At 43.1% G+C, this 24269-nt stretch overlaps 1 protein-coding gene across 3 annotated transcripts in view; it reads left to right on the forward strand.

Moving 5' to 3' along the window:
* The window catches only part of PDE7B (phosphodiesterase 7B), a 540312-nt gene extending 533983 nt beyond the window's left edge, over positions 1-6329 (forward strand). For all 3 annotated transcript variants that reach the window (XM_088452442.1, XM_088452449.1, XM_088452433.1), the window contains one exon: positions 775-6329. In XM_088452442.1, the coding sequence (XP_088308568.1) occupies positions 775-989 (215 nt within the window). In that variant the 3' untranslated portion in view covers positions 990-6329. The remainder of the gene's footprint in view (positions 1-774) is intronic.
* The last annotated feature ends 17940 nt before the right edge of the window (positions 6330-24269 follow it).

Here is a 24269-nt window from a genome sequence, read left to right on the forward strand (position 1 = left end):
AAGTGGATATTTAGAAAGTCATATGTGTAATCATATGGAGCTGTATAGTTCTCCCGGAGTGTAGCTCCTATGCTGGACTGTGTCAGTTTGATGATAATAGTCTTCAGTAATACGCAGTAAAGGGAACACGCCACCTGGCATTTTACTTACCTTTGTCGTTATTCTAATGTATTCAGATTGGATACACATTCTCTGTTAACCACAGCTTGCTGTAATGATGGTAAGTGGTAATGATGGTAAGTATCTTGCAGTGCTATGCGTTGATCTTCAGTGAGCTGTGGGTCCAGAAGCAAAGTGTCCGCCAGCAGACTGATGTATGCTGTACCTCTGTGCAGGAGATTCTAGTCTAAGAGTGTCATCGATACCTCTGTAATCAACGCGTTTTGCCTGGCTAAGCAGGCTTCAAAGCCTGCTTAGTCAGGCAGAATGCATCTATCGTGGAGATATCAATGACACAATGTTATATTTATATTCACAAAATGACTTGGTATGTTCTTTAAAATGATTGTTATTAATACCAATATTATTATTATTATGTATGCACCACGTATCCTTACTAGTTACAAGGTGAGTGCTGGGTAAAATATTTCTTTAGTCCTATCACCGGGGAGGGAGTATCACTGTTTTCACCTAGCAGCTATCAGTAACTTAAGAGTGAATAAGCGCATCCTAAATAACCTAAACTGTGGTTTAATAGCATTTTCTCTATCACTTGCCATGTCTTTTATGATATTTACCATATCAAGTAAAATACTTATTTTCAATTTTCCAAAGGTTTCATAACCTACATTGCAGAGCCATTGTTTGTGGAGTGGGCAAGATATACCGGGGACACTCCTCTATCTGTAAATATGCTAAATCACCTCAGGAAGAATAAGTCCAAGTGGAGAGCCCTGTTACACAAGCAGCGCAGCAAGAGCAATGATCGCTTGGGACCAGTAACTGAAGGCAAAGAAGACCAAAAGATCAGTGAAGGTGGAGCCCCCTAATGACAATGTCTTTACTAGAGCATTGCTGTCCTTTTCTTTGCTGCTTTCAATGAAGTGGGATTCATATAAAGCCCAAATGGGCGGCTGTTGCTTTTCACAACAGGGCTATGAAAGATAAGAAGGAAGCAGAGTATAGTTATCTGGATATTGGTGGCAATCTTATCTCAGTTTGAGCAAGGCCAGCATCCCTGATTTCCAGTGATCAGAACTGACTGATGGGAAATGAGGACACAGGGATATGTGGATATGTTCTTGGATGAACTTTGCAACTTGAATATGCCATATCCAGAGTAATGTAGCAGCATATAGCACTTTTAGACTACTTTTCAGAGCTTCGTGCAACTACCCCAACCTCCAGAGTACCACGCCACCACAGCCACAAGAGTAAATACAGAACCACAAAACAACCGCCAGCATCAACTGGACTCAGAAGAGATGTGTCTGAGTAGACAACTTTGTAATATTAGTATCTATATGATCATAAATAAGATATTCTTTTTTTATTTTTACATTTTATATTCTCTAGATCAGAACAAAATGTAAATTTGAATGAAGCACTACCCAAACCACCCTACAAATGTACAGACATGTTTGAATGTTTTCACACCACTTTGGATGTAACGAGTAGTGTGTTTCTTTCTGCAAAAAGAAAGCTATCGCCACATAAACTGTTGGTTGGATGTGTTTGGCTTTTTATCTACACATGGCCAGTGTACCATTTGTATGTAGAGGGTTTATAAATGTCATTGCAACAGATGTCTTTTTACATCTGCACTGTTTTCTGTATATACTGACCTACTGATCTCCATGCCAAAATACTGACGCTTTGTGATAACTGCTACCTGTACAGATATCGGCACTGTGAATACTGTTACTCTTAACAAAAACATATATATTCTAGCATCTGTAAATATAGTACATAGACTATTTCTAATAGAGCGCTCATTTTAAGGCCTTAAATTTTAAATTGTCATGTATCAATTGTTGTATTTTCCACATAATTCACCAATGCCTTTTGTCAATTCTCTACAGTTTCTATATTAATAGTGACTATGAAACCGGACAGTAGGGCTCATTTATTAACAATGCCTTTAGGTACAAAACATGCACACATCCACAACTGTTGTCTTTGAGCTATTTGTTTTTAGCTGTCTAGTTGTAATTAGACATTATTGGGGAGTTTGTGATTGCTATGGTCTAGTGAAAATGTTGCACCCAAATGCAATGTTTGTAGCTAGGCACTAGAGATTGTTTGAAATATTTTACTTCATAACATTCCACAACATAGATTATGTACGAATAGGGGATAGATCTCAAAGGATCACTGTAGTTGAAACTGACTTCATCATAGGGTTCTTGATAATGTCTGTTTCAACTGGGAACTAACAACCTCAATCTAGAACAGCTCCTGACCTTGAATAACAAAGATTAATTTTTGACATATTTATAAAATCTTGACCTAAGAGAAATCATTATTTTAAGGCAATCTACAAAAAATTAACAAATTAAATAAAATAAGTACATCAACAAAATGCGCCATGAGAAACTCAGTAGGTTTCATGACATAACGCACTGTGTAGCTACTACACCAAGAAACACAGCAGCTTCAATTCTATTAGGCACCATGTAGCTACTACACTAAGAGACATGGCAGCTCCAATACCATTAGGGACTTAGCTGTGTGGCTACTACACTAAGATACACGGCAGCTCCAATACCATTGGGCACTGTATAGCTACTACACCAAGAGACACGGCAGCTCCAATACCATTAGGCACTGTATAGCTACTACACCAAGAGACACGGCAACTCCCATACCATTATGCACTGTGTGGCTACTACACCGAGAGATATGGCAGCTCCACTACCATTAGGCACCATATAGCTACTACACCAAGAGACACGGCAACTCCCATACCATTAGGCACTGTGTGGCTACTACACCGAGAGACATGGCAGCTCCAATACCATTAGGCACCTTGTAGCTATTACACAAACAGGGACGACAGCTCCAATACCATTAGGCACCATATAGCTACTACACCAAGAGACACGGCAACTCCCATACCATTATGCACTGTGTGGTTACTACACCAAGAGACATAGCAGCTCCAATACCATTAGGCACCTTGTAGCTACTACACAAACAGGGACAGAAGCTCCAATACCATTAGGCACTGTGTGGCTACTACACCAAGAGACACGGCAGCTCCAATACCATTAGGCACGGTATAGATACTACACCAAGAGACACTGTGCAGCTCCAACACCACTGATCACTGTGTAACTATAACACCATGTGGTGGTCCCCACAGCAACCAATTGAATTCTAGCTATTATTTATCTAGTATAGTTTAGAAAAACAATAACTAGATTCTGACTGGTTGCAATAAGTGACACCTCCACGAAGCGTTGGTAACTCTATCCTCATGAGGCATTATGCGGGTCCAGCTGTATCAGGAAATCTAGAACTAACATCTTCAGAGGAGGGAGGGAGTGCTGGAAGCAAGGCATAGCAGCATAGGGACTTCACCTGTGGAATCGTGTCATCATATAATAGCAATTACACATAGTTACTATCATCTTTCCTTCTATAGACTCGTAGAGGAGCGAGCAGTGCATACCACAAGCTCACTAACTGGAGAAAACCAAGAGTCGGGAGAACATTTTTAAGAAGACGGAGGGGATTTATGTAAAAAAATATTTTAAATGTATCTTTACTGGTCCTTTCATTTTTAGAGCATTTTAGGAAAATGATTTGCTAGAGCTTAATTATGATGAGACATATAACATAGTACTTTTCATGCACTAATTTTTTAACTGTTTAACTTCTTTTGCAGTCTACATATATAGAAATCATCCAAAAAAAATCTGGCTGCCTTGTGATTCAATGTACCTGTTGTATACCATTTTGTATAATGTGTATTTGTTGTTTTATTATCAAATTCATACACATGTTTTCTTTTTCATTTTTGTTTGCGGTGGTTATAGTATACATTTATATTTTATAGAGAAGTCATTGCTTCATTTTTAGAAATGTATACTTCTCATTAACTTAGTTCTACCTGTGTTGTTTTGATGACATAATTATTTTGTTTTATGTATTACACATGATCTGCTATGAATACAAAGTCCCCAGCAAAAAAACAAGATGAAAGTAAAGAAACATGCGAGAGCCTACTATTTGAGATTTTCACCCAATATATTTCTTAACCCCTCCCCACTAATAGTATCAAGATGATTTGCAAAACATTGTTAAAACCTTTTTGCTATCTAACAATTAAAAAACAGCTTTTAAACCCTCCTACTTTTTTACAACATACCTATCTGGTGGGTGGGGAAGGGGGAGATTGAAATTGGTTCCCATCCAAAAATATTTATTTGGGCTACATTCTGCATTGGTGAAGAATATGTATTGCAAACGGCATACTTACGTGCTTTATAGTAAGCATAATGTGTGAGAAAAAGGAATAATAATGAATCGTGAGCTGGGGACATGATTTTTAAAAACTGGTCATATCCTTTAAGTGTGTGTGTTTTCATATCTGTATGGATTATTTATATAAGGGTAAGGAAATACCTCCACATTGACTTCCAAAAGATTAAGGGGCCTATGTATCAAAATGTTTTTTTTATATAAAATTATGTAGAAACTGCAGTTTCTGAATAATGTTAGGAATTGTAGCTAGGAATTGTAGCTAGGAATTGTAGCTAGGAATTGTAGCTAGGAATTGTAGCTATGTACTAATGGCACAATGCAGGAGATTTCACAGAAATTTCTGGCAAAGTACTAATTAGCACTGCAGATCGCAGTCTCCATTATTATCAAAGGGGACTACGATCTCAACCCTATGTAGCAAACTGCAAAAAGCAAAGCTTTTTGAAATCTGACCCTGGTAGTTCTAAACTGCTGAAAGCCTATGGAGTCTCCAGGAGGAGACTCATTGGTAGCCATGTAAACCTCTTTCACACAGCAATTGTGCAAAGGGAACACTGAGTTATTTATAGGTGAACCTCTTAGAAAAATAAGTTTCATGTTAAAAATACAACTGTAAAGAAAGAGTATATACAGGATTGCATGCAGAATTTAAATTGTGTATTCATATCAAATAATTCAGCACAGATCTCTGCTGTAAAAAAAAAAAAAGCTTGGCAGAATGGGGGTAAAACAGTATGTACTGTGTGAAATGAGTTACGTTGGAACGTGTGTTCCATTCATTTCAATGTAACAATACCTTGTCTTGTGAAATATTCTAACCAGAATGGACATAATTAGTTCACATTGAAATTGAAAATTTATGTTTCCTGCAAATATATTGTTTTAATAAGAGGTTTAGTTTAGATAAATTAAAAAATATGAACTGTTCACATTGGGATATTTCTGTAGTCATTTTGCATGATGTACAAACATTTGTACATAACAAAATAGAAATACATTCATAGATAATTACAATCATGAAAAGTGGAGTTATTTAAATATTGCTGTCTCATATTTACATTCATAATTTTGTTAAATAGCACTTATTGACTTTAATAAAAATAAATGCATTTTTTTACATTAAAAATATAACTTGTCTAACATTATAATTATGCATTTTAAAATTTTCAGTACTTGCAACAAACCCAGGCTTATTTAAAAAGTATTTATATTTAGGTTTGGTTCTTTAGAGCATAAAACCCACACTAGGCACAGTAAAACATTTTATACACAACTTAACACAAAAAAAAATAAAGCAAAAAAGACCATGGTTTACAAAGTATCAGCCATAATTAAAACAGATGTATTAATACTGATAAAAGATTTGTAGAAGATTGATCATAAACCTTCTTTTGATAAAGTCTCACTTTGAAGGCTATTAAAGAATAAATGTATGTATAAATGTAAATAAGGTACATGTATTCATTTAATATGGAGGGAGCAATTGTTTAACAGGTGGCAACCTAAAGTTTATAGACCATCTATACTCTAGAGTACAGATTCACCTGCAGATGGGACTGTCCTGCTAATACCTCTGTGAATGTCTAGGTTTGTCAATCTTGCAATTTTAAACTCTATGTGGGACGTGGTGCTCCTGACAACTTTCATTTGGATATATACCAATTGGCACTTTCTATTATTATCAACAATTTCAGCCATTTAATTTGGATCCATCCTCAATCTGGTATATACCTATATTCATGGAAGGTCGTTACCATAAAGTTTACAGATCTACAAATCTTTAATCCGTATTAATAGATTTGTATAAATTATTATTGATTCTATGTAAAATCATGGTCCTTTGATTTTATTTTTGTTGTATTAAATTGTGCATAAAAATGTTTTACTTTACCTGGTATAGTTTTCTGCCCTATTAAACCTAAGAATAAATACTTATTTAAACTTTATAATGCCAGTCCATTTCTTAGTGTGTTATTTTATTGTTTTAAATTTTAAGGGATTCTGCAATTTCATTATTATTGTTTGAATCAAAAGTGTTACAATGATTATATTATTACACAATGTTTCATATTAGCACATGAATTAAGATTGTTTTATTTTTTTAATTACGTTTTTAAATTGCTAGAAAAAAGTGGAACTTCAGCATGACTTAATGGAAGGTGCAAACAATTAATTCTTAAAAATATACTTCATATATGAAAACTAAAAACAAGTACTGCAATATCTTGTACCATGGCTACAACCTTAATGAGGCATCTAATATTATAAAAGGAAAATGAGCCATTGTAATCACATTAACTGGAAAAGGATGATACTTCTGGTCTCGGTCTCTCTCTCTAACTTGCACTCCCTCACTCTCTTTTTACTACAAAAAAAAAATCACTATGTATGTGTAATATACAAACAGTATGTATTTGTGTGTATGTATGTGTGTATATATATATATATATATTATTATTTTTTTTGTGTATATAAAAATATATATTAAAGCATGAGCACTCTCCTTTAGAATAGAATATGACTTTTTAATTACCACCCAAATAACATGTCCAATGAGACCAGTTGCAGTATACTTCCTTCACTCCTTCAGACATCACATTCAAATATACAAGTTGTCGACTTTTCACTTTTTTTTTTTTTTTTGCAAAGATGACTAAATTTTTGGGGGGGTTTTTTTATATATTTTTTTTATTTTTGTATACTATGTGCATTTTTTGATTTAGGTTTATTTTTTTTTTTTTAAAGGATTCTATTTTTGTGTATTTCTGGTTGTAGTATACTTTAATATGGTGAAACAATATTTTTTCAGTTTTTATACTGTGGTGAGAGGGGTTGTCTCTCATCTGATATGCCCACATTCCTGTGGGATCAGCTCTCTCCAAGGGAGGCTGGTGTAAAGCATGTGCTGTCACAACCAGGGTTTCGCGGCGTGGAGGTTTGCGGTCCTTACCGGTGAGGGCGCTGTGGCGCGGTCCTTCTGTCGAGGGAGCTGGCATGTGGAGACTGGCATTGGCTGTATGCAGAGGTCCTGGCAAGGGTAAGTCTAACGGCATCTCTGTGTCACAGGTATCTGGGCGCCGCCATGTTGTCTTTGGCCATGTGACATAGCAGGCTAATCGTCTGTAGGTAACCTGTTCTCTCTGGCCTATCACATTCTGCTACTGGGTACTTAAGGGTGTTTGGAGCTCCCTGTAGTTGTCAGTGCAACGTGTTCACAGCGTAGCTGTGAGAAAGACTTCTCTACACTCCTGAGACCTAGACTTGTGTTCCGGTGCTAGCTCCAGCTACTTGTCGGCCTCTGGCTCCCTGCATAGCCTGCACCACTCTGCCTTGCTTCCTGCTGAGATCAGCCCTGCACCTTCCACCAGACCCTTTCTTGCCTGAACCTGTCTCCACAGTTAACCCACTCCTGCCTGAACCTGTTTCCTCAGTCAACCCATCACAGCATTTCCGGATTTCCATTTCAGCCTGCATCACCTCAGTACTGGATATCCCCTTCACGTATGCTAAGGTGCAGTGTCTGCTATCACTTAGACACTGCTTTACCAAGTATCTGCCTGTCTGGAGTCCTCATTTCAATACTCCATTTTACAATACATAAATGATTTTAGAATGTTGTTAGAGTGATAATTGAAGCAATAGGTTTTGTAGATTGAACTGTTTTTGTAAATACCCAGCAGTGCTCTATAGTAGTGGCACCTAAAATACTTTTGGTGTATTGCACTGGTACTACAGTGATTTGAGTTTATCGGTCCAGGATTAATGGGTCATTGGCTGTATAAATTCTCATTGGCAAGGTGAGGAAGTTTACACATGCTCAGCGCCTTTGTTTCAATTCCACGCTGGAACGCAGGAAGTGATATCAGTGTGAGTCACTGACTGGAAGTACCTGAGTGTAGCATACACGGCCGGCTCTGTTGAGATGCTGAGACGAAGCTGTTTACACCAGGGACAGGAGATAATGAGGGAGCAGTGCCTTATATAGATCAGCTTCGGGTAAGTGTTTAATTGTACATATTCTTGCTGGGGGCGTTCTATAGTGTATGATATATGGCGGAGGTCTTGAAAATGGTTAGTCATGTGACCGAAACGTCAACAACTTGTATATTTGAGTATGATTTCAGTGATGTATGAAGGAAGTGTACCGCAACTGAACTAATTGGACATATCTTTTGGGTGGTAATTAAAAAAGCCATATTCTATTACAAAGGAGAGTGCTCACATTTTAATTGTATTATAAGTGTGTGTGTATGTGTTTCTCTACTCCTCAAAATGATAACTTGGGGTGTCATTAAAATAAGGAATGAAAGAAAGCATTTCAGGGAATTAATTTATTTCTGTAGTGACCAGATTTACGAACCCGTGGTTTGTCAATGCCGCTGATCATCGGCAGCTTTGACAAAATGCGTAATGGTAAATCTAGTCTTAAGTGTTGCTTTATGTCAATGTTTCAGATACAAACAGGGCTCTTTATCAAACAGTGTTTTATTTTATTCCTTTTGGAAACTTCTTAATCATGGAAAGGCCAATGAGGGGGGAATCCCACGGACCAATGAATTTTTTATTACAAAGACAGCTTTGTTTCCGTCTCTGCACAATCAGTGGGCCACCCTCGGAGCTGCCCAGCCGCTGCCTGTTCAGCTGTTAGCACTTCTGCGTCAGGTGGCTTTCATACCACCTGACGCGGAAGCGCTGACAGCTGAACAGACAGTGGCCAGGCAGTGTGCAGCGATCAACAGGGCCGCCATCAGGGACTAGACTGGACGCCCAGACAGAGAGGGGGCCCGCTTGCCCGGCACTGTCGCTGCCGACCCCCGCGCCTGCTATGCTGCAGTGCAAAGCCTGCAGGATTATTTTTCTTCTTTGGGGTCCATGGGGTCCACAGCCATTACGTTGGGGTATGAATCCCAGTCACCAAACAGTTAATACAAAACGAGCTCTCTGCTCCCATGATGCATCGGGTCCCTCATATACCCCACCCCCTGCCTCAGGTAGCCAGTTCTTCCTGTTTGGTGTGTACACCACATAGACAGTGGGACTGCAGGGGCAGTCCTGCAGACGAGCAAAAAAAAAAAAAGTTTTACTCTCCATCTAGGTGGGTGGTCTGAGCTGTCCTGGAAGCAGCCTCGCGTCTGATTGGAGATGCACCGGCCACCCGCTACAACTACCTTCTCCGGCGCCGCACCACTAGCCTTGGCAGGTCCAAGGTTAGGGCTTCGGCAAGGACTCTCCTGCCCTGGACCGCATCCGGATCAAAAGGGATGGCAGGTAAGCGGGTGGTTGCGGCGGCCGCTGACGCCGGGACCACGTGGCGGTCCAGCCTCCGGTGGTGAGACTGGCCGGAGGTTAGCTGCAGTCAGGGGCAGAACAGCCTGTCGCCTACACTAGACCGCCGGGATATGATGTTCCTGACAAGCCGGGGCTTGTGGCGGCGGCCATGTCAGTTTACCGGGCAGGTCCAAGCAGCATAGGGGAGGTCCGCTTCCCTGGCGGCCCCTCCCCCAATCCACACGCTAGTCCAGTCCTCTGGCGCAGTGGGGTGGGTTGCTCCCCCCAGCATCCATATAGGGCAGCCAGCGTTTGTCAGTTGCTCTCTGAATGCTGCTCCTTCAGGATGCTGGGCAGTCTCCCTGTATACCTTTCCTAATGCTGGTTCAGGTTTTACAGGGCTCTATCCTACCTAAGCCTAGCGCTGATTATAGTAGCAAGAGCTTATATGTGTATGACTCATAGAAGTGTTTATGCATGACATGTGATTGTTGTCTGTGGATACTGTTTCTTATGTAAAATAACTGTAATTCCTGTAAACTGTCACTTGTCTCTCCCCTTATCCCTTACTATAGGTGTGTGGGTTGAGAGTAGAAAGTCAGCACATATACACTCAGAACCTTGGCAAAGTTGACATGTCTAAGGAGTCTGAGGGTCAGGTGACGGGAGCCCCATTGCTGATATCCTGTATAGCCTGCAAGGCAGGCTTATCCCCACAGGACTTTCTACAAAATGGGCTTTGTGGGAACTGTTTCATACAGCCACCACATTTACAGGCCTATTACAGGCCCTGAGCCCCCTTGGGCATCATTTTCTCAGGTTATGGCTCAGGTGGCGGACGGCTGGCTGCCCCGGCACCACCGGTTTGGGGTTTGCCTCAGCAGATGTATCCTGTGCCCATGATGTGGCCGACTTGAATGGACCCTGGTGCTGGTAAGGTTATGGCATCATCCTCGGGGGTTTTTTCAGCCTCCTCAGGCTGTCAAATCAAAGCAGCCTAAATCCAGGCGCCATTTACCTTCTCACACAGATAAGTACTCCAGCACCTCCTCTGAAGAGGAGCAGGCACAGGATTCTTCTCAGGAATCTAGCGCCGAGGAGGGTGATGATCATTTCCCAGTAGCCGATGTCCCCTTTCTGATTATGGCTGTGAAATCAGTATTAAATATCGAGGACGGGGATCCTCCGCTTAGGAAGGCACCCCTGTTCAAACGCCAGAAAGTGGTCAAGGCAGAATTCCCAAAGTCTGAGCATTTATCAGAACTTATGGAAGAAGCGTGGGTCTGTCCGGATAAGAAAAGCCATCCTTCCAAAAGAGTGGTGCTTCTATATCCTTTTCCAGCAGAGGACTGTGCTAGGTGGGAGAATCCACCGTCAGTTGATGCGCATGTGGCGCAGCTGATTAAGCGCACCACTCTGCTAATCCCAGTGATCTCACTGAAGGAAGCCACGGATAGGAGACTGGAGAGTTGCCTCAAATCAATCTTCTCGCTGGTGGGAACAGCCACCCGTCCAGTTATGGCTACTGCTTGGGTAGCAAGAGCTATTGAGGAGTGAGTTAAAACTCTAGCAGAGTCTTTACCAGATGCCTATAAGGAGCAGCTGGACATAAGATGCCCCTTCTCTAATAAAGGAGATTATCTAGGAGACGCCGCCTTGGATGCAGGGATCCTTTCCTCTAAGGTTTCAGCGGAATCCGTGGTGGCACGTAGGATTCTCTGGTTAAAGGATTGGAAGGCGGATGCCGGGTCCAAGAAGGCCCTAGAATCCCTGCCATTCACAGGGGGCGTTCTCTTTGGTCCAGAATTGGATAAAATTGTAGCCTCCATGGCAGCCTCAAAGACAGCAGGTCTGCCATCAGCAGCCTCTTCTAAACTTAGACGGGCGTACTTTCGGGGGTTTCGGCCACAGGGCAAGGCCAAGGGTCAGCCCTCGGCGAGATTTCCACCTAAAAAGGCGGGACCCAGAAAGCCCTGGCAGAACAGGCGTCCAGGATAAACCAGTGGCCTGATGGGATGGGCCTCCCTCTGGGGGATCCCAGGGTGGGGGGCCAACTGCTTCGGTTCTCAGAGCCCTGGCACCTTACGACGGAGGATGCCTGGGTTCGAGGAGTCGTCTTCCAAGGGTACGCTTTGACGTTTTGGAGGACTCCTCCTCAGAGATTATTTTGTATAAACCCGCAGAAGGGTTCAGAAAGGGCTTTGGCCCTTCAGAAAGCAATTCTTGCATTACTAGCCTCGGAGGTTGTGTTTCTGGTGCCAGAGAATCAGTTCTGAGAGGGGTTTTACTCCAATCCGTTCTTGGTTCAAAAACCAAATGGGTCATACCGGCCCATTCTAAATCTGAGAGAGCTCAACAAATTTATTCGAGCCCCCGGTTTCAGGATTGAAACGTTGTGATTGATGGCAATGAAGCAGGGGGACTATATGGTATCCTTGGATATGCAGGATGCCTACCTCCACATACCGATCACACAGGCTCATCAAAAATTTCTTAGTTTTGCGGTAGGGGAGGAACATTTTCAGTTCCAGGCCCTACCTTTTGGCCTGTCCACTGCCCCTCGGGTGTTCACCAAGGTGATGGCGGTGATGATGGCATGTCTCAGACACCAAGGCGTCAGAATCTTGCGTCCTTGGATGATCTCCTGTTGCTAGGGCAGTCCCCGCAGCAGTTACAGGATCATTTGGGGCTGACAGTATCATGTCTGTACATTCACGGCTGGATCGTAAACTGGAAAAAGTCGTCACCCCGTCCGGTACAACAGATGTGTCACTTGGGAGCAAGATTGGACTCCGTGGTGCAGAAAATATATCTGCCGGAGGAGAAGATTCTTGTCTTCTAATCGCGAATACGCAGATTGCTCCGCAACAGACAGATATCTGTTCTAGTGGCCATGCAGGCTCTGGGGTCGATGGTGGCCACTTTCAGGATGTTGGAATACGCTCAATTCCACTCCAGACCACTGCAGCAATTAATTCTGTCTCGCTGGAACAAGGATTACCACATGATGAGGTCTCTCCAGAGGTGTGTTTGTCCCTGTCCTGGTGGTTGCAGACAAAGCATCTCAGGCAGGGTCGCCCCTTTTGGGTGTCAGATTGGACATTGATCAAAACCGACGCCAGTCTTAAGGGTTGGGGGGCGATGACGGGGTCACACACTTTCCAAGGAAAGTGGTCAGTGGCGGAAAGCTGGCTACCGATAAACATCCTGGAACTAAGAGCTATATTCAAAGCTCTAGTTCAGGCTCAGGGAATCCTAAAGGGCAGCGCGGTGCAGATACAGTCAGACAATCGCACCGCAGTTGCCTACCTAAATTATCAGGGGGGCACAAGGAGTCGGGCAGAGGGTCATCTGGTGTGGGCAGAGGGTTATCTTCCCACGATATCTGCCGTGTTCATTCCGGGGGTCCTGAATTGGGAGGCTGACATTCTCAGTCGGCAGGAGATAAAAGCAGGAGAGTGGGCCCTACATCCACAGGTTTTTTGGAACCTCGTGGACAGGTGGGGTCTACCAGAAATAGATCTTATGGCATCAAGAAGGAACAACAAGGTTCCCAGGTACGGATCCTGGACCAGAGATCCGAGAGCAGAGTTTGTAGACGCACTGGAAGTAAAGTGGCGTTACAAGCTGGTATATCTGTTCCCCCCGTTTGCTCTTCTTCCCAGAGTCGTCACAAAGATCAAACAAGAGGGCAGTACCGTGATATTAATAGCTCCGGCATGGCCGAGACGGCACTGGTTCACAGATCTACAGTCTCTCTCCATAGACACTCCATGGCCTCTGCCATTGAGAACGGATCTGTTGCTACAGGGTCCCTGCTGGTACTCGGATCTTCATCGGCTATCTTTGATGGCATGGCTCTTGAGGCCTCCGTCTTGAGAAAGAAAGGGTTTTCTGAGTCTGTTATACGGACGATGCTGAAGGCACTGAAACCATCCTCAGCTCACATATACTATAGAATTTGGCATACTTTCTTTTAGTGGTGTAAACTGAAAAGGTATGACCCAGATAAATTTCTGGTCTCCAGATTGCTTGATTTTCTTCAAAGCGTTCTGGAAAAGTGGCTCCGCCTGGCCTCTTGGAGGGTACAGGTGTCTGCTCTTTCGGTCTGGTTCCAACAAAAAATTGTTCTGAGCCCAGATATAAGGGCCTTTTTTCAGGGGGTGTTGAGGATTCAGCCTCCCTTCGTTCCCCCGGTTGTTCCGTGGGATTTGACTCTAGTTCTGGGGGTTTTACAGGCTCCTCCGTTCGAGCCTTTAAATGCAATAGACATCAAGTAACTAACAGTGAAGACAGTATTTCTTCTTGCTATAGCATCTGCACGCAGAGTGTCGGATTTAGCTGCACTTTCCTTCCGTGCGCCGTTCTTGGCGTTTCATCAAGATAGAGCAGTACTTCGTACTAGGGAGGGTTACCTTCCAAAAGTAGTGTCTAAATTTCATATTAATGAAGAAATAGTAGTTCCAGCGTTTCAGGGCACTAGTCTCTCAACAGGAGAGGCTTCCCTGGATGTGGTACGTGCATTGAGAATTTATGTGAAATGCATGAGCAAATGAAGGAAGTCTGATTCACGCTTTGTTTATTGGCTGGCCAGCCACGCTTATGACAACCATAAAGCACAGACACTGGCCAGGTGGATTCGCATGGCAATTTCATTGGCTTATACACAGACTGGCATGCGGGTGCCGGATTCAGTAACGGCGCATTCTACTACCGCGGTAGGTCCGTCGTGGGCGGCCCGCCGGGTTGCTTCTGCTGAGCAGTTATGCAGGGCAACCACATGGTCTTCCATCCATACCTTTGTCAAATTTTATGCCTTTGACACCTTTGCCTCTCAGGATGCCTCCTTCGGGCATAGGATTCTCCTCTCTTCCGAGAGTCAGGAGCATCCCCGCCCGTAGGGTTAGTGCTTTGGCATATCCCCAACGTAATGGCTGTGGACCCCATGGACCCCGAAGAAGAAAATAAGAGTTATGGTATTACATACCTTTGTTAACTCTTTTTCTTCGATTTCCATGGGGTCCACAGGACACCTACCCAGATGCACCTGTAGTTCTGGGGGGGGGGGGGGGGGGGTTGGGCTCATGAGTATGGATTTCTTCTTTCTTACCCTTTATTTTGTCTCTGCCTGCTTGAGCTTGGTAACGAACTGGCTACCTGAGGCAGGGAGTGGGGTATATGAGGAGGGACCCGGTGCATCCTGGGAGCAGAGAGCGCGTTTTTTATTAACTGTTTGCTGACTGGGATTCATACCCCAACGTAATGGCTGTGGACCCCATGGAGCTTGAAGAAAAAGAGTTAACAAAGGTATGTCATACCATAACTCTGATGCATGACGTCACGCCGTACCACTGAGAGCAGAGGACTCAGAGCCGTGGCTTATGACTGAGGATCTACAAGCATCAGGTAAGTGTGGGGTTTGGGCTGTCTGGCTCGGGCAAAAGGCTGGCTATCGGGCTCGCTGTCTGGAGCAGAGGTTGACGGTGGTGGTGGTGGTGGTGGTATTATAGTGTGTATATATTTTAGATACCCCCCTAAAAATCCTGCGTTTGCCCCTGTATACTGATGAGAGTAACCCGCATTCTGCACAATAACATGTTGCTTGATGTAACAAAATCTGGCCACACACCTAAAGACTGGAATCGGTGTGATTTACCGCCAGACCCGTGCCCGGCGGTTCAAATCCCGACAGCGGCAGCCCAACAAGGATGAAAATCCCGATCGTCCCCAGGTAAGTATTCACTAACCTATTCTACCTCCTAACCCTAACCTCCCCTTAGGGGTCCCTAACCTTCCCTCCCAGGGCCTAACCCCACCCCTTCCCCGCCGCCTCAACCTAAGTCCTCCGGGTTGAGCCTAACCCTAACCTCCGGGGTGGGTGCCTAACCCTAAATCCCCTCCGGGAACCCTAAACCTAACCCCCCCCCTCCCCCGCGTGGCTATCGGCACCCGGAGTCCCTTCAATCGAGATGCCGGGTGCCTGTCATTTAACCCTCACCGGGATTAAGCAGAGGGGAAGACAGCTGTCGGCATTAGGTCCGCCGGATTTCCAACTGCATACCCTAAAGATTATGGACCTCATTCAGAGTCGGTCGTTGCGGCCGCTCGGTCGTAAGGTAAAAGGGGCCGGATATGCAAATGAAGCGCTCGCAAGTTGCGTTGTTAAGATGGGATCGTTAGCTGGACGAGCGAGAGGAGGATGCGGTCGTAAGACTAAAAATACGCCCCCTTCTCGTTCGCATTACACGTCATCTCCGGGCATATAAGGATTAATCGAGACCATCGGAGCTGCTCGTAGAGCTTAAGGTTGACCATACCCTCTGTTAAGCACTACGATCAAGTCAGTGTAAAAACCTCCCATGTCACATGTACCATGACACTACTTAGTTAATTATGCACTCCCATAAAACGCCGTTTGCATAGTCAGGCACGCCTGCGTTCGGATCTCCACTCCCCCGTTCACAAGCACCTTCCCCTGTTACCACCCACAAACGCCTCATCCTGTCACTCAAACTAACGACCTGGCTGTGTTCAAGGAGAGAGCAATTTCTGATCGTAATAGCTAGTTTGCGCACACGCATTGCAAATTTTACGTATGCGCAGTTTAGCGAACATTGGTGGTGTACGACCGAGCGGGCGCAACGACCGACTCTGAATGAGGTCCTATATCTTTCCAACCAGCCACATGTGCAGACCACATCATCCTCTTATTAGCAAAAAGCGGTGACTCATACCTTTTGGGAGCAGTGTTTTAGTAGCTTAGCTCTCAATTCATGGCACACAGCAGTATAAAATAGAGATAACGGTATATATCTGCATTATCCTTTAATAGATTGAAGTGCTTGAAAAACTGTATTTTCCGTTAAATACAAGTATTACAAAGCAGAAATGTATCCATTGTATTTTGAGATTTGTAATGAGATAGGTTGATTTAAATAATGAGTGCAGGAAACTTTCTTATCTTTGATGAAAATTGTTAATTATACATATTTATATGTAAAAATCAGAGGCAGAGGCCCTAATTAGCCGGAGTTCAGAAGGAGTCACTGATTCAGCCATGCAAGTGGCGATGTTTGACATGATGGCGTGCCAATGGTGGAGTATTCAGAAGCATCGGCTGAATCATACTGTCCACAGACATTAAAAGTGGGCCTCTCAGGGCCTGCACAGTCCGGCGCACACTAGTGCACAAGGAGAAGGATGAAGCTAGCATTTGCATATTACCGCCGATGCGACTCTGCAAAAATCGCAGCTGCATCCACCTCTGTATCAGGCCCACAATGTTTGTGCCTCAGTGTAGTTATTAGCACTTACTTAATTGAAAAGTGTATGATGGCTTTTGCTCAACAGACATTGGGTCTGATTCATTACGGATCACAACTGCGAACGCGCACGCAGGCTCATTGCGAAGATATGCTAATCCATTGCGATTGCTATGCCGTCGCAGCACAACATGATGCCCACCTTACCTTACAGACATCTGTAATGTTTAGCAAGACTGCAAAACCATCGGTAACATTGAGTACAATCGGAATTTCACGCACACTTGCACAAGCTCTGACCTCACCTCCCACAAACAACATTTCCTGTCAATCACTCTGCGACGGATCTGCGTAGTCACTGTGATCACAGTCTCGATCGCAGTGACTAGTTTGCGCATGCGCACTGCAATGCATGCGCAGAACACAACAATCTGCCATTTGCATGCGTAATCGCAGTTGCGATCCTTGCTGAATCCTTGCTTGTACTCCGATCAATATGCAGCTGCATCTAGCGAATTTTAGTAAACTTAAACTGTGCATGTGCAGTAGCAATCATATACACATTTTAGCAATTTCTCTCATATGTGAAATGGGCATTTCAGATCTTCAACTGAGAGGCACCTAGGCATCACATGGGAGAGAACCATATCGTGAGAAAGTCATGGGAGTTCTGTGGGGGTGTAGACAGAGTTGTGTTCTCTTCTGAGTCAAGAGTATGCCGAGGGAACTTCTATTTCACAGAGATCTCTTGCACCCACATAGGGTAGGTGCAAGTGCTGGTACTAGTGATGATCACTGTTCTGGTGGATGGAAACAGTGGGCTGTGCAATGCGAACGCATGAAGACACGCTTATAGGTGCATTAATATTGTTAGCGTTCCGAATGCAGCCGCATGGACCTGTGTGTTACTCAGAATATGATTGATTGTAGAACTTATGTACTTAGGGACTGATTCTAAGATAAGATTCACTTATCTTCCATTTACCCCAGTCCGTTCTTTATTGTTATATGAACACATATGTTCATTAAGATTATCTAAACTTGCATAAAATATTATACAGAATAGTTGGTACATAAATGTTATTCCAAATACATGCCCCTTGGTCTATACTTTATACCCACTGCTGTTTTACATTATACATAATGAGGATTATTTTTATTGTGTAAAGTTCTATTCTACTCACTGGCAAAGCTTTACATAGAAGTATACTGGCTGTTCCGAAGCATATCCTGTTATCCTTTGTACAGAAAACTACTTGTATAAATCTTGCTAATTATAGAGCATTTTATATGTCAAAATAGTCCAGATGAAAAGAAAACATTGTGTAACATTAATATGGTGACTGGTATGCAGTGATGCCAAGAATTAATCACAGACTTGTATCTTTCAACAAAACTGCTGTAAGGTATCCATCAAGTCAAGAGATGACAACGTATAAAATTATATGATGACTTCCGTGTGGGATTTCTCAATAACTTGGCAGAAGTGATCACAGATTTATCTCTGTTTTGAAACATCTCTTGATTGTCAAATAAGATTGTGGGCAAATGCCGTCATTTGTCATTATTTATTAATACACAGCCTCACGCGGTTTACACCCTTATGCTTCTGCAACTTTATGCAAATACCTCTACAAGCCCTTCCCTGGTCTACAGACGTGTGTCTCTAAATGTGCAAGGACTGAGATGCCCACATTGAACATCTTTAGTTGCTGAAATATTGCTTGGTGCGTCTTTAGACGCAGCCATTGGTCAGACCATCTAAACATTTACCAGCCCCATGCTGGAGCATATTCTCCATCATCGTATGGGCCACCAATGTGAGCGATTATGCTCCTGAAATGTGCACAACAGTTTCAGAACCAGATGTGCACCTGGACATGCAAGCCTGTACACTCCACAGGTCTCCCAAGTGTACCCTAGGGCAAACTAGTGAAAAAGAATAATTGGAAGTGTGCACTTGGCACTATCCACAGGATGTGATAATAATGTGAATGATTACATTAATAAGTACTTCCCTTAACGGAATAAGTGGACCAGAAAGTGGCACTCTTATGTGGTTCATCTGTGAATATCGTAGTCAATATCAGTCAGTGGTTCTCCAGGATGATTAACATGTAGGGATAGAAGGGGAACCACAAATAGTGTATTATCCTTAAAACAATTTATTGGAGTACAGGAATATGAACACTGGTATACAGCTCAAACTGAGCAAATGGAAAGAATTGAGTTGAAACTGACCAGACACAACATAAAACAATGGTGGAAAATAGGCAATATTCAATGTAAAAGCAATTAGCTCAAATAGAGCATTTAGGCAGCCAGTGAGGTAGTGTGCAAACTAGATGGAACAATCCGGCACATGTAGCAGGTAGAATACCTCAATGTGTTAGGTTCAAGTCATTAAATGCCTTGGACCTATTGCATTGAGGTACGCTGCCATGGCATTACACAGCAGGGTCCGTGGCCACAAAGAGACATTGGCCCATATTCAATTTCAGGTGAAAAGTCAGAGGTCGGACTTTTTGCCATCATCTGAGGTTTTTCCTGGGATAAAGTATCGGGCGTGTGCCCGCTTATCCCCCTATTCAATTTGGATCCGGTGAAAACGGGACCCGGCAGAGGGGTAAGTATCGGAAAAGTCCTGTCAATTTTCGAGAAATCATCCTGGCACCCCCCTAAAAATGGTCTGACATGGGGGATCACTATGGGTACCCCTGTTTTGGGCTGCGGAAGGTAAGTCAGGTTTTTAAATAGCCGCGGCAGGTGCATAAATGCGCCTGTGAAGAAGGGGTGAATAATAGCAGTTTTCTTTTTTGGGGGGAAAAAAAACTTCCCATCAAATTGGGGTACATGAAGATGGGTACAAGCATATTTTTAAGTCCCTAAAGTAATATTTGAAAATTCTTCAAAAATGCACCTGCCACATACTTGGGAACCCCCCTCCCTGAATCAATTTTGCTACTTTAAAACTTTGTTCCCCTACATTTTTTTTTCACCCCCAAAATGTAAGAAATTTTTGGGGTGTCCTGAGGATTTTTTCCAATTTTTTTTTGACACAGATTACTTTTAGGGGACACTCCCAGGGATGCAGGATATTTTTTTAAGCCTGCACCCCTAAACCTCAAATCTGCACTGTTTTTCTTCATGTATTACATGGAGAAAAGTTATCCCCGTTTTTTAACAAAGACTTTTCGCACCGGCGATAAGTGTTTGAAATTGAATACGGGGATAATTGAAACAGGCTAAAATGACGTCATCGGCGATAAATTATCAGACTTTTTTGCTTCTAATTGAATATGGCCCATTGTCTGAGCATTGCCCCACACCTTCCACCTGATCCAGATCTCCTGAGAGACCAAGTTACAATATAAATATGTACCTATCTTTTTATTGTATTTCTATCTCTACCGATCCACCCCATGTCCAACCTTGCACCATTCACTACCACCCCCATACTCCCAGTGCTCCGGGAGCCTCTAGTCCCTTCCTGCACTGAATAAATGCCACACGCATGAGTCAGACTGCACCTCACAACCTAAGCCACGGGACATTGTGACTCTCGTGTGGGACTTTGGATTCAGTGCCCAAAAATCGTGAATGTTGGGATGTATGATCACAGCAGTCGCCACACCAAAACACACTAGAAACAGCTTAACAGAACAGCTATTGTAGCATATAGGATACTCTTTGTAAAGACAGCTGATCTGTGGGAAGGAGCACCAAAATTACATACACTATATATTAATCAAACCTCTCTACTATGATGGGAGGGCAGCTTGCCAGAAGACTCACAGGGCAGCAACAAACAAGTCTCAACTCCACTAAGTGTGAGCAGGCAGCACTGCACACTCACTCCAAGGTGCCCACTTGCTGCTGGCAACCAAACTTTGTCCGCTGTGGTTTTGTCGAAGTGTGTCACTGTTGTGTGGCCTCAGGGCCTGATTCAGAGCCGCTCGTAAGCGGCCGCTCGTTCGTTCCGAGCGATGTTTGCACAACTGTGCATGCGTACGGATCGTAATACGCATACGTGAACCAGTCAGTGCGGCCAAAAATCGTTTGTTCGCTAAATAGCGAATGCCTGCTATTTTGAGTGACAGGAGGAGGTGTATGTGGGTGGTAACAGGGGAAGGTGCTTGAAAACGGGAAGTGGAGATCAGAACGCAGACGTGCTTAAAGGTCAAACCGGGCGTTTTATGGGTGTGCATAATTAATACAGCAGCGTCATTGACCACGTCACTGGGTTATTTTATAGTTAGAACTGCTCGCAAGATTGTGGTAGGAAAAACCAACCACAAGAATAGCGAGCAGTTCATACGCTGGTCGATTTACTCGATTAATCTAATAAATAGCGGACATGACGTAGGATGCGAGCGGCCAGGGGGCGTAGTTTTCCAAAAAACGACTGCATGTTTTGTTTGCTCGTTCAGACCTAGAGGCGTGAACAGACCGCAAAGAGCGAACGGTTTATTTGAATAGCCACCCCTTTTTTCTGAACGAGTGAGCGCAAATAGCGTCCAGCTCTGAATCAGGCCCTCAGTGTGAGCAGTGTTCACAGAGGTTCAATCATGGTGGTCTCATTGTGCATAATGTACCTCTTGTCTTAAGTTGTGTGATTTTGCCGCTGTACACTGTGATGTACTGTTATCGCCCATGTTCTGATTATAGTGCAGTCTATAAGGGATATTGGATTACAGTTATGCTTGGTCAAGTGGAAATTATAATCGAGTAAATATTGGTTTATATGAATTCTATTCTGTATGTACGCAGGGCCTGATTCATTACCGATTGCGATTACGCACGCAATCGGCCGATTGTTGCGTACTGAGCATACGTATGCATCACAGTGCACATGTTCGAACTGGCCACTGCGATTGCAGTGAACATGCAGACCCATCACAGAGTGATTGACAGGAAGTGTCATTTGTGGGTGGTGATGGGGGGTGGTCAGAGAAATACAGGCGTGCCAGTGCAGTTACTTTTTTTTTTTTTTTTGCTCCCAACTCTGAATCAGACTGAGTATTGGGTAGCTATAGCTTGCAAATAGATTAATGCCCTCATATTCTTAATTTTTGCCAAGTCCTAAAGCTATACATTGGTGTGGAGAAACGTAATACTGGAGGTATCTGTTAGTTTTGAATTAAATATGATACACACACACCACCACATACAGTGGGGGAAGGTGCCTCCAGTGGATACGGCAATGAAATAGCTCTGGACGTTGTGGTCACTATGATGCGATCATTCCGCTGGCATAATGGGAGCAACCCGCCATAGTGTCTAATTTTATTTTTGCTCCAAAACCTTGCCTCCCCAGCTTTGCTGGACCCCATTTGCATGTTAAGATAAAGCCATCATGAGATCATGTATGTGTGTGGGAAAAGTCTAGTCTTCTTTCAATACTTGATAAATTGATTCCGTTCGCCGTCCCCATAGAGGTCTATGGAAACAGGTGTAGGCATAACAAAATGAATATCCACCAGTGAAATCTGTTTTCCCCCTGGATTAACCTATTTATAAATGGCATGGGGTGGCAGAACCTCTCTCTTGGCGAAAACACCCTGAGTTATGCTTATCATCACGTGTTAGACACCTTTAAGAGATGATCCTTTGTTAAGGCCAATTTTCACCTCCACCAACATTCTATGTTAAGAGATCACTCTGTATCATTATTTTACAGCTAATTTGATTCCCCCATTAAAAACAGATCATTGTCTTTCCACTCTAAAATAACAATGTGCCTAGATGATGACAAGAGAGCTTTCACATGTTCATTCATCTCCCCAAAACTGCAATAGGCCAGTGGGGTATTTGTCATGGGCACAGGGCGTGCTGTGCACACAGGAACATGGGAGCCCTCTTGTCACACACCCAGAGCCATCCACTGTGGCTGCCCTGTAGGGCACCTCTCCTATACTCACCAGCGTTGTCACGTTTCAGCTAATATATTTGGAAAGATGGCTCTGCCCAGGATCTAGCAAAGGCAGAATCGCTGGCAGATACCTGTACCACCCCACATTTTGGAGACGACGCACTTGCTGTTCTTTAGCTGAATCACTGAAAGAACAACACAGGGCCCTTAGCAACAACGTCTTGTGAGTCCTATGTGTAACTCAATAAATGTACAGAGATTCCTTCAGGCTCTCGCTGACGAAGTGGGTAACACTGTTCTGGTAACTGCTATTTCGGTTGTCTCATTTTAGCGACAAATCACTTATAGGACAAGATGAATGTCTCTTCTTTCCATTCTTGCTGCTCTGGGCAGCAGTGCACTGGGTGACAGTTGATGACTTTGCTTTAGGCAGAGCCATTTGCGGTAGCTCGGTAAAGAGGATATTCCCCATGATAAAATAGAATCTAGTGTTGAATCTTTGCCAATAAGAAAGAGCCTCTCAATTTGTGAGTCTGAAGGTCCCATACTTGATCTGTGATTTGTAGAAGAAAAATATTTGCAGGATTCAAACTCTGACTTTACTGAGAAAGGGCTTAAATGATCAGTCTGAAGTGGGCTCTGATCTTATGCCGGCTATGACTGCAGGAGGGAATCAGTTGGACAGTCTATTTTGTAGCACTTTCCATCTTCAGAAGTGTTCAAGCCCTCACCATTTATTTCACGTAAAATGTTATGCAAATTTGGATCCTTACAGTAATTCAAATGAATATAAATAACAGTGAAATAATAAAAAATCTAATGACCCAAATTATGCAAATATTGTAGTGCTTTAAAATAATGCACGAGAGCAATGGCGGAAAGTGCTAAACCATTAAAATCTCCAATACTATTCATCCTGTAGTCAAGTCCCAAAACACAAGTGTCAATAAAATGTTTATAAACCAAGTCCATGTCCATTATAGTGCAATACACGCCAAACAGTTGTAATGGTAACAGCAGAAGAAAAAGACCCTGTTTAGATGTAAGATACAGTTTTACCAGTACAAAAATGTCCTAGAAATCTACCAGAAATATACAAAGATGCACAATAATCCAAGTTACAGGAGGTCTTAGTGCAAGTCACAAAGTTCATATACCTTACACTTTTATTTACTGGTCTTTACTTTTCATCTTCCTTTCCACAGGGTTTGTGACTAGTACATGATTTTGGCTAGAATGGTTATTTCCTCTTGGGAGCCATTCTAGTTCATCTTCAAACTGTATTCTTGGCATGTTTTGTAGGTGAGATATGAGGCCAAATGTAATAGGATGCAATTTGGCATAAGTGATGAATTTTCCAAGGCTTTGTCTTGGGTTTTAAAGCAGCATTGCCTTATCCAATTCATAGACAGTATAAGTACTGATGTGAACAGCTTGAA

Source organism: Taudactylus pleione, unplaced genomic scaffold (genome assembly GCF_031769625.1).
Source record: "Taudactylus pleione unplaced genomic scaffold, aTauple2 ptg000006l, whole genome shotgun sequence".
Taxonomy (NCBI): domain Eukaryota; kingdom Metazoa; phylum Chordata; class Amphibia; order Anura; family Myobatrachidae; genus Taudactylus; species Taudactylus pleione.